This window comes from Nipponia nippon, unplaced genomic scaffold (assembly GCF_047370975.1).
Source record: "Nipponia nippon isolate SJK-2023a ecotype South Korea unplaced genomic scaffold, ASM4737097v1 scaffold_12, whole genome shotgun sequence".
NCBI lineage: Eukaryota > Metazoa > Chordata > Aves > Pelecaniformes > Threskiornithidae > Nipponia > Nipponia nippon.
In genome coordinates, this window is record NW_028262313.1 from 17,971,315 (window position 1) to 17,983,641 (window position 12,327).

Here is a 12,327-nt window from a genome sequence, read left to right on the forward strand (position 1 = left end):
AGAATTTTTAAAATGGAGGTTTTAATATTAAACAGCAGGTCTCACTATAAATTGTTTTAAGGTGTAGTTTTAAATCAGCAATATATGAAATATAATTTTTCACTAAGAACAGCGTAAAATTTATTCTGAAAAACATTAATGCGTGGAAAAACATTAATGAGTGGAATTCCATGACAATATAAAAACTTACTTCTGTCAGCCAAATTTGACCAATTCTAACAATTTTGGTAAGATTGTTTTAATTGTAATTTTTGATCAGTCTTAATATCCATATAAAAGTGGTTGTTTAAATATCTTCCTGAAAACCGCTTGAGCATGTCACAGCCTTTTCTGTCCAAAACAGCTCATCTGTATCAACAATTTTATCCCAAATAATGCCAAATTCATTGACCACAACTGAAGAAACAACTTCCAATAGAACTGACTTCAAGATAAACCACAGGCTCAAAAGATCTTAGTCTCATTTAATATTTATTTTTGTTTAACTGAGAACCACTTAACCTTTCTGTACGTATTACTGTGCTTATTTACTGAAAATAATACATATCAATGTAATGAAGTTTTCTTGAGGCAAAGAGAAGTGTACATGTTGGATAAGTTCCTATTGTAATTTCTTTTAGAAGGTATATGTTGATTTTGTCACCCATCAGCCCACTTTCAGTTTTGCACAAAAAAACTTATATTTTTGAAATGTGGACATGTTGTAAGATTTAGATTTACTTAAGTTTGTATGACGCTGTCCAGTGTAAATCACTTCAAAGTTCATATGGAGTTGAGAGCTTTTCTATAGTTTTACATTCATCTTTACACATTTTGGAATGTTTAGCAGGATTTATATCAGTTTACAGACAGCATTTACATGGCCTCTCAGTTACACAAAGCACAAAATACCAAACTGAGTAACCTGGTCTTTAAAATTTTGGCAACTCTGAGGTTACTTTATAACTAGGAATTATACAGGACAATCCTTGATTCTGGCCACACTGCAGTTTTCTGCTCTTCATTTACATCAAGAAACAGATATTAATTGTAATATTTAATTAATGCTAATCAAGTCTAATCTGGATTCTCGAGTGACCACAAAAGAAGTTGTAGCTGCGTAACCAGGTAACAGCAAAAAATGTTTATTATAGAACTACACACTAAAAGGCTGGAAAATGTAGGAACCCTATATTGCTCTGACCTGAAAGGCTGTAGCAATGCGTTAAAAGTTTATTCTTGAAGATATAGCTAGAAAAATAACTGAAACAGAGTTAGGTTGAAATACCCTTTGGGTGAAAATCACCTTGTCAAAATGACAGCTTGAGAGGACATCTGCCTCCTTCCTCTAAGTCTTCTGTGTCACATTCACTTAGACAAATTTGCAAACTATTTATATAAGCAGCAATGAGCATACAGAAGTAGATGCATCAAGAAAAAAATAGTTACTTGGCAGAAATAGTTAATTGAATATCAATGTCATGGAATTGAGTATCCGCCCACCTCCTACCACGGCAATAGAGTTGTAATATGTGAAATGGGTATTTCAATATATTTAAATATTGGAAAAAATATTTTAGAAGTATTCAGCTAACTTTGTGTCACTGGTTTAGAAACATTAGTTATTTAAATAGCAGTTTCGGTGCATTTGGCCATGTACAGTTGTTAATGTATTTGCAGTTCCAGTAAAAAAGAAATATAATGCAAAATTCAACTTTAGTTGTACCTGTTGATAGGAAAAGTCTTTCATGATGAAAAGCAAAATGCTATCAGTCTACGACACTGCTAAGCATGGTCTACTCATCTGCTTAAAAAATTAATGAATGTAGACAGGCATGCTGTCACTGACTGAGCTGAAGCAATTTAAGAAGGTGTAACTTTGATCTGTTAGCCACAGCCTTTAAACAGACCAATTCACTGACAATAGTATCTAAGTGGTGATGATGGGATTTTTAGGTTGGTCTTAACCCACTCACAGAAAAGTGCCTGTCCATATTACAAAGGACTTTTTTTTTGTCAGGTGACATATTAAAGAAAGATTAGTCAAATGCTGAAAGAATGGATTAGAAAAGTCTCACTGGACATCTCCATGAGCTTAACTTCACAAAACATAGAAAATGTATTTATGCATCAGCTGTATTTAAATTTTATATTTTTATAATAGTTAAACTGAAATTATTAGAAGAATCTTTATATTGTATGAAATTTAAGTTTATGCTTACAAAGTTCATCTATACAAAGCAACAAGGTTGCTCACTAAAAGTTATGCTACAGTATATTCCATGCAGTGTCACTACCACTTCAAGCAAGGCCCAAAAATACTATTATTTGTGGTACCACTGCAGAAATGCTCCAAACCAGCCCCAGGGAAGTCACTTCAAAAACAACAGAAACCAAAGCTCTGAGGCTTTGTGGCAAAGTGATGTACACAAACACACGAGAAGTTTTAAAAGATTCCCACATAAATAATTTGTTTTCTATCATGGTATTCAAATTACAGTACATTAATATAAATTCATTTTTAAAAATCAGAATGCAAAGAATGAATTATTGGGAAAACCAATTTATCACAATCAGCAAATACAATAGCAAATCTAATTTATGATTTCTTAAAATATAATAGTACGGATAAAGTGATCACAGAAGAAAGATTTTTCACTTGTAAATAAAACTTGTTCTCACTTTGTCCGCTTCTTTGTTTTTGCAGATATATATACGGGTTGCCCTTTTTTACCAAATTTAAACTGTGAAATTTCTGAGCAGAAAAAAGGCACAAAGTTGACACTTGTACACATGTCGATAAAGATAAAACAGCACAGCTTGCTGAAATCATTGTAAATATGATTCAGTCTGACAAAGTAATGTTTAAATAGATGATATATTTGTAAGATATATTGATAAGAGTGTAACTGCAGGTTCTAGAGAAATGCGGTTGCCAAACAGGAAGGGAAGGCTGGCTGGCTAACAGTCCTTGAGGGCTGGAGGTGCACACACGAATCATAGATTTTTCACTAGTGATGGGAAATTTAGCGATATGCCAGAAATACTGGCATTCTAAATATAAGCGACACCAAACAGTATCGTAAGTATTACGTGACAATATTTCTGCACTAATGCATTATCAGTGATGGAAATTCTGACCAGTACCTTGTCTCTTTATGGCTCTGTATTCACCTCCACAGTCATCCTCTGAAATATTGGAGTGGGTTCGTTTGCCTGGTCTAGTATTTCTTCAGTATTTTTCATCCTTGTATAAATTGACTTTACAGGTGCTGTATATATGCCCTTAAAAGGCAGTGTTATTTCTAAACTTACCCCCATTCGCTCAATCTCCAGCACAGCACCATGTTAGTTTGTTGTAATTATATGGTTTACTGCAACATCATCCTTACACAAGGTTAATACATCATCGCATCTTCCATCAAGTTCATCATAACCAAAAACCAAACACCAGTTTGCCATGAGTATGTACCTGTTAGTCTGCTCAGTGGATAAAAAGGACACATATTTTACAGCTGGGTCAGATTAGCAGATTAACACAAACTCATGGAAACTGAACAAAAAATTACAGCCTCAAGTAATCTCCTGCACAATCCAATGTACAGTTTTACCACCACTACTCGCCCTCTGGAGTCAAAGAGGTATAGAATAAAGCTTGTATTTTACAACCTTCTGGAAATCTGCACAGCATCAATATCAGGACCACCCCATTCCTCCTGCTTTCTTACTTTCCCCTCTCTTAGGGTGGCGTCATGCAAAATACAACATTCTCACAGCTGACAAGCTCAACATATTGCTTTTTATCATGCTGAAATGTCACTCGGTACTTAGGCTCCAAGCTCAGCCAGATTTTCCAGCTCCTAATAGGACTGTTGGGAGAACATCCGTTATAACATGGAGCCTCTAAGCCCAAAAAGAAAGACGTTAATTGCCACACTACCTTGATTATAGAGATGTTTACAGAATGAAATTAACAACAAAGCAAGTAAGATACTACTTCTTGGAAGTAAATCCATATTAAAAAAAAATCAATTAACTGCTACAAATGAAAACAAGCCAATAATTCACAACAAAACACTGTGAAAGGAACATTACACATATTAAGTGGCAGATATGGAATTACAGGATCAGATAGGCTAAAATATAACAGAATTTTCACTGAAAAAGTTAACTTTTTTTTTCAGCTTTCAAAACAGACAGCAAGTATTTTTTCATATTGATCAGGAATAGTCTTCAGTTTGTTACTCCTTACTTTCTTTTTCTTTTAACAAATCTCTCCACTAAAAGTGATGCCTTACCTTTGTTCATATCAATCAACTGCTGCTTCTTCTTCTGTCGCTCCAGTTTCTCTCGTTCAGCCTTCTCTTTTGCCAATTTGGCTCTCTTCGTTTTCTCCTCCATTTCTCTTCTTTTGTTGTTTTCTTTTAATGCCTCCTGCATTAGATAAAATGAACATGGGTGTCTATAGACTGAGGAAAGCTAGAAAGAATAACAAAAATAACACTGTTTGCACAGATACTGTATTTACATCTAATGGGGGGGCAGGGAACAGGGACTGGCACCCAATACTTCAAGCATCTTCAGAAATCTTACAGGGAACATAACTTACCATACTATTTGTACACACTAGCATTACTAGATAATCAGAAGAATGAAAACTGAAATAACTTTGTATTCATGGTGAATGAAAGAGTTCCAAATTTTTAAGCAGCAACATGTTTGAATTTTTTTTCTGTTAAGACTGTAAGTCTAGCTTAAACCTGTATCTTGCTGTTAGGACTGATGACTGGGGATGAAGCCAAGTACCCACTATAACGGACTTCAATTACAAGTAACTGAAACTCAGTTACTAAAATTTAAGCTACAATTCCTCAGATATTTTTGTTGAAATATCCAAAGCAGTCTGGAGCACTCAAATACAAAAAACTTATCAAAAGTAATGGAAAACAGTTGAATTTATAGATTAGAACTCCAAATCTACAGTCTCGGGGTCAACAGGTTACACAAACTACCGAACTAAAAACTACAAATGTAACAGAACATCCCTGGATTAAAAAAAAACCTCAACCAACCAACCACTTCCCATGATCTTGCCTCCATCCAGTCTAGAAGGTATCCTCCTTTTCCAAAGGAGGTTAATCTCAATTTCTTGCTGTGGTGGCTGCCAGACACCCACCCAGCCACTCTCTCACTCACCCTCCTCAACAGGATGGGGAGAGAATAAGATGACAAGCTCATGGGTTGAGATGAAGACAGGGAGATCGCTCACCAATTACTGTCATGGGCAAAACACTCGAGGAAGATTAATTTAATTTATTGCCAGTTAAAATAGAGTTGGATGGTGAAAAACAAAGACAAAAGAAAACACCTCTCCCTCCTCCCCCTTCTTCTCAGGCCCAACTTCACGCCTTCATTCCCAGCTCCTCTATGCCCACCTCCACACCCCGAGCCATGCAGCAGGGATGGGAGGGAATGGGGGTTGCAGTCAGTCCATAACAGCTCCTCTCTGCCACTCATTCCTCCTCACACTTTTCACCTGCTCCAGCGGGGGTCCCCCCTGCAGGCTACAGTCCTTCAGGATAAACCTGCTCCAGTGCAGGTCTTCTCCACAGGCTGCAGGGGAACCCCTGCTCCGGCATCTGGAGCATCTCCTCCCCTCCTCCTTCTCTGGCCCTGGTGCTCCCAGGGCTGTTTCTTGCACTTAATCCCCTCACCCCTCACTGCTGTGCAACATTTTGCCCTTTCTTAAGCAGGTTTTTACACAGGCACGACCACCTTCACTGCTGGGCTCGGCTGTGCGCTGCAGTGGGGCTGTTGCAGAGCCGTCCAGAACCAGCGGGAACCAGCTGTGTCTGGGAACCCGCCCGCTCCTCACAGAGGAGGCCCCTGCAGGCCCCCTGCCAGCACCTGGACGTGTAAACCCATTACACTTACTCGCCACTTCTTTGCACAAATACCTTCATCACTCCCATTACATTGCTTGTTCTCTCAAAGAAGAGAAATATTTGAATTCCCTTAAGCTGTTCCCCAAGATCCTAAATTTCTCTCTAGTTCTGCCTTTCCTCAGATTCATTTATCACGAAGAAATTCACTGAAATACATCATGATAGAATGTCACCTAATGTCACAGACAGACATGATCAATGTTAAGGATAATTTTGTTATTTATATTCACAACAGCTACAAATTTATTGCTCCCTTTCCTCTCCAACTCACAGTATACTAACATCCTCTACCTACAAGTACAATAGGTCTGGACCTAAGGTGATTTGGGGCATCCCAACACATTATGTCCAACAAGTAGTAATAACAGTAAAGAAGATACTGTATTTGAAAATGTCCAGAATTAACATGGCACATGCTCATTAATGATGTTTCAGCTTAACAAGCTGAACAGTCAATACTTACTAAGCACAGGGCATAAGATAAATGGTTTCCATGTCAATGTTTACTTTATTTCCTACACAATTTAATCATGCCTTAAAAACTAGGAAAATCATATATGTTCACAAATACAAACAAAGAAGAAGATTTCTTTGTGGCTATCTTTGTAAATATCCAAGACAATATATTGGTTATTATTCCACAAGTGAAATTTCCTTAAGAAATTTAGGGCAGACTCATATTACACAGTTCTCAATATTTTCCTCAGAAATGACATTTCTAATGTTTATAAATGAAGATGAATATTCACCTTACTGTGTACATGCTAGGAAGAACCTACAGACAATGACTGTCACTTCCAAAAGAAAATCCTATCCAAAGCACCTTTAAGTGTTAAGATTTATATAAAATTATATCAGTATTTGGTAATCCGAGACTTCCAAATGCCTCCAAATACAGAATATTCACTCAAGCAAGGGACAGCATATTTCAGCGTCCATATGCCATTTCAAGAGTTTACTGAGGTAAAATACTACATATAGCCCCTTCTGTAACAGCTGATACTGTTTTGCAGAGATGCTGGATACCACAGTTACAAGTGATGTTACTCGTGGACGCGCTTGAAAATTGGACCAAGAACTGCATTTGCTGTACCATCACATAACCGATCACACTGAGGAACATCTTTTCTTTCAGAAAAGAGAAAAGAGTATTAAAGGAGAAAATCAATGTTTTATCCTTTTTGGTTTTGGACAGTTCTGTCTCTGCACATTCAATCACACCTGACAGAGATTTCATTTTACTGCAACTTCACAGGCTGTAATGAAAGTAAATGCCCACAATCTTATGAGAGAAAGTAAATAAGAAATGTCATGACTGAACTAGTAGCCTACTAGCCACTGACATACTATGATTAGATCATAGATTCTGTCATATTTTCTAACAGGAAGACTACAATAGACTGAACTAAACAAGCTCTAAAGTTATTGTATCTGGAAATTCACTTTGAGCCAGACTCTACCAGTCCTAGCTGAAGGGAGATTATATGAAAATACAGATTAAAGTTCATAAAATATGCTAGCTACCAATGACGATTCAAACTAAAGCCATTCAAAATAAAGGTTTAACCTTCCTGAAGAACAGCAACATAACAAAATACTGATAACTGTGTGTGAGAGCGCCTATCTTAATCTACCTACACCTGTCCCTTCACATACCTGCACATCCACATACAAACACAAATAAACAAAACCCACCATTCCAAAACATGCAGCACAGGAAGCGCAAAGAGGCCAGATGGGCCTGTCCATTATTTCTTCAAAATGCACATTTCCTAGTATTTTATTTTCTTCCAGAATGTAAATGCTTTTAGACTATCTTCACATATAGTCTCTTACCAGAGACTATAAAGGAAGAGTCGGGGACAGCAAGTAAAAAACTACTAAGTGCTAACCTGAAATACCAGAGCTTTTTTGAAACAACCAGTTGCTGCAACAAGTACAGGTTGCAGCAAAGGGGCATTAACACCTGGCACTTTCTGCAGTGGTCAAATTGGGCACTCTGCAAGGCAGGAGAGAGAAACCCCAGCAGGGTGTCACACCAACTGGGCTCTTGGTCCCCAGACTGGCCGTGGTGGAACTAACAGTGCCAACGGGGCACTGCACGCATACAGCTTCAGAAGCGTTTTCATAACAACATACAAGGGTTACTCTAGAGAAAAAAAGAAGCGTATTATCCACTCTTAGCGTTGCTGTAGTACTCCGGTAACTGCTTGGTAACAAGCTCTAGTATTTCTAACTAGTATTTAGTGGATTCTTTCCTGCCATCCCCAATTCTCTTGAACCTCCTACCCACCCAAGTAGTTTTATGCCACATTCCTTGAAATGTAACATATCTTCTTTTCATCTACATACCAATTCGAGTATTGTGAAAAAAAGAACAAGGGTGAGCTATTTGAATCATCACCATCGTTCAGTGCATGCAATCCCTTTCCTTCATGAAGTATCTCAGAACCAAACCACCTGGAATGTACTTGTTTGTTATTACTCTCCATCAGCCAGCCTGACTCTTAACTGTTTCGTATTTGTTATTTCATTTACTACTGTACATTTAGGCAGTGTTGGATGAAAGCCTGAAATAAATCATTTGCAAGAACATACACCCAGATGTTTTCAAGTTATGTGCTGAAAGCAAAATAAATATATATTCTTCTGTATTTATAAACAGACTTTATATTTGAATTAATATTGCTAACAAATTTGATGACAGTTTTTCAAAGCTGATTGAAGATGACTGTAAATAAAGGTAAAGAGAATTTTGGCTCAGATCTATAGCGGTTTCTACAGCATTTGCTCTGCCTGAATTACACCATCAATCCTTTAAGTTTCCTTTTCTATAGTTTTACTGCAAAGGGTTACTTTTCTCTCTCATATGCCTTCGATTACTTTATTATTTATGATATCCTCACTTTCTAGGCTTCCAGACTGTGGATGAGCCTAACAATTTCTAATACAAAGGTGACATGATTCTTACCATGGTGTTATGTGAGCCCCACCAATCTAAAATCATCTCATGCTTTCACCTCTCTTTTCTTTGGCATACTTTTATACTGGTCTATATCTGTTCTCTTCCAAACCCAGTTTACTGAGTTTCAGTGGACTTCTTTTAATACAAAACAGTGCTATTTCAGGTTACCAGGTTATTTTTAAGTATTGAGTGCCAGTGATACCCTTTCTGTGTAGGTTTGCAAGCTAAATTACCTAATCACTAAAAGGTAGAGATCAGTTTGAATACTGAAAAAAAATAGCTCTGTAATTGGCATTGCTTTGAAAAGAGGGGAAAAAAAAAAATCAGTGGTTTTGTTGCTGCAGTGTAGCTCAACAGTGACAAAGTACATGCTAGTGTTCATAGGCATACACTACACATTTATTCCCCAGTTAAAGGATACAAACAAACTAGTATAACAGTTACAAATCAGACAAATGTCACAAAGCAAGAAGCAATCCACAGTTAAGAATAAAAGCCTTCCCAACAGCTTTGGAAAACATTCTGAAAAGTATTCATCTAGATACTGTCCTTTCAAAACATGTAAGTGCATGCAAGAACTGAAACCATTTTCAAGTGAATCTCAACAGACAGAAATATTTTAACATATACAACCCCTTTTTTGACGTGCTGTTCATGATCCTCTGTATTTTTGGTTGGTGCATAACAGCATGCAGTTTTGCTAATTCAACTGCAAATTAAAAGTTAGAGAAAGTTTGAGTGTGGGTTGTTTTTTTTTAAATAAAAACAAAACCAAATTATTGTCTCTCCTAGCAGAGAAATAGATTCAGCAAGGAATATTATCTCTTGTTAAGGGAGCTAGCTGAAGGGGCATGTAGCTTGATGTTCCCCCTTGTGTTTATTAGGATTCACTGAAGTAAGGCTCTTGTACTCAGGACTGCCAGTTTATAGCTTGGCTTCTTTAAGAAGCAAATAAAAAATTAATGTCTCTCTTGCATTCTGTACATATCTTAAGTTTTGACAGACAAACAGATATTCACACACAAACATGGTTGTAAATAGACTCTCAAAGGTAAATTATTAAAAACAAGAAGAAAGAAAACAAACTGTAATGCACAAATCTCCTTGGCTATGAAAGATGCAGTTGGCTACAAAGCGGTCACGCACCAATAACGAAGGCTGCCTGCGATCCCTCAGGCCCTCCCTAAATTTGCCTTGCAACTGCAAAATACGTGAAGTTCCAGCGAAAAAAAAATAATCGTTTTCAGTCATAACTCATCAGGAGCAACAAACTCAGATTAACTGGAAGTTAACCTACAGAAATAGAGTTAAAATATAGCAGATTGAGCAATCAGTTTACATGTGAAAGATAGATCATTCATGAGTATTCCTTGGAGGATAACATATTCAAATACATTGTTATCTTTATGAAAATAATGGAAAAAAGATACAATGAGCTGGTATTAAAAAAGAGCAGACAAACTGTATGCCCTGATGGGTGGGCATGAAACGGTAAGCAGAAAAGATAATGTCTGGGAGACTGCCCCATGGTTCATGCATCAGGGCCATTACATCTGACATCAAATGTCTTTGGCATGCCATTACAGATTAAGATTTTTGGCAAGTGTAGCTGCTGTTGTATATTCGGGTAGGGAGAAGGGTTTTGTTGCCGGCTTATCAGCTGTGTGGCAAAAACACTTAAAACTGTCTGGCAGCGTAAGGTAGAAGAGGTTTTCAGTGTTTACTGAATCAAGTTTAAGGCTACCAATGAAAAACTATTTGTATGTCTTAACAGTACATGTTTGAATTAATTACTAAATAGCCCTCAAATGGACAGATTTGGGACTGGTTTAATAACTCCTTTAAATCAATATTTGGATACCAGAATAAACATGCATGCCTAATTCAGGTTATTCCTGGAAGAGACAGAGAGCTGAAATACATACACACTAACAAAACTGTATTAATGTAATTACAAAAAAAAATTAAAAAACCCACAGAAAAACAAATGTTAGGTGTTTTGGGTACAGTCTGAGCAGAGAAACCATCAGCATCTGCCCACAGCAGATGAATTATTGTTTTGTTCAAAAAGTGATCTTTCTGGATCAAGGAAAAGACAAATCAATAGGTCAGCCTGTGAAGCCTTGCATCATCATGCAAGCACAACCCTTTAAATACTTTAAGAAAAATGCATTCTTTCTAAGGTAAATCTGTAAAATCTTTTCCTACAAAAGCCTAAATCCAGTGGAGAAAGTGATTTTTTTTTTTTTTTTTTTTTTAAACATCAGGACCTCAACTATGATGTCTTGAAAGGTTTCAAAGTTTCTGGCTAGAAATTCTTGACAAATTTTAATAGAGGCTCTGAGAATTACACACAGTGCAGTGTATATGGATATAAAGTATTTAAATAACTAAATAAAACTGCCTGGGTTTGAAAGATTATGCATGCTTCCTTCAAGACAGGGCTGATGGACTATTAGAAGAAAGTGTTCCAGAGGTTGTGTGGCATTACACTCCAAAGAAATGATAAATGTGAAAAAAACCCAACATTGAAGGGATACGCTTATTCATCTGCAATTTTTTTCTCGAGGTTTCTTACACCTTCCACTTCATGCTTCATATTATATTTTGACAGGATAATCCAATTCTATTAGCTTGCTTTTCCTAAACGTGATAAGCAAGCAAATATGAACTTAAGGAAGTGAACGAGCTATAATTTACTACAACATCAGCAAGCTAATTGAAGATGCAATAATGCAGTGATCAATCTGAAATCACAATTAAGACAAACATGGATTCAAATTATCGAATTATCTTAATATGATATATGAACAAACAGAATGATGAGGCTAAGACTGTATGAAACACCCTCGTGGAGATTTTAGAGAGAAGTCAGATTCCTTCTCACTCATGACAGCTTTTTAGAAATATGTTAGGTGCAGATGTATGCATCTGTAGCCTGTAAGAATCTTCTAAGGAAGGGTCTGTTTTAGACTTGGAATCTTGCCAAAGGGAGACACTTAGAGCGGGTAATAAAGTCTACTGGTTTACATGAGGTTTTCAACATCTGGGTTACATTCACATCTTAAGTACTGCGATAGTTGAACTCCCAAACTATGCCTGGTTTCCAGAGTGGAATGAGGATTCAAAATCCTCATTTAAATATTATAAACTTCCAAGATAATGCCTGGAAGTGATGAGATTACTCATTTGGACTCGCTGCCATCAGCATTGAATGGAGAGTCTGTTCAAAACTATCAAATGGAAAATTCTAAAGAAAAGGTTTTAATCCTCTTCCTTTCCAAGATTAGGAAACTTAACTTCATAGTTTCCTCTAGACCATGTTTTCCCCTATTACTTGTGAAAATATTACTTAACTAAAGGCATCACTACTGTGAAATACGACATCTTTTACCCCATCCACAAGGGCAATCATATTGCCACAGAAATAAGTTAAAA

The 12,327-nt window shown here is 36.7% G+C and overlaps 1 protein-coding gene across 1 annotated transcript in view; it reads right to left on the reverse strand.

Moving 5' to 3' along the window:
- DIAPH2 (diaphanous related formin 2) overlaps positions 1-12,327 on the reverse strand; it is a 255,821-nt gene that overhangs the window by 80,048 nt on the left and 163,446 nt on the right. The window contains exon 26 of the mRNA XM_087749096.1: positions 4,278-4,413. Coding sequence (XP_087605222.1) covers positions 4,278-4,413 — 136 coding nt within the window. The remainder of the gene's footprint in view (positions 1-4,277; positions 4,414-12,327) is intronic.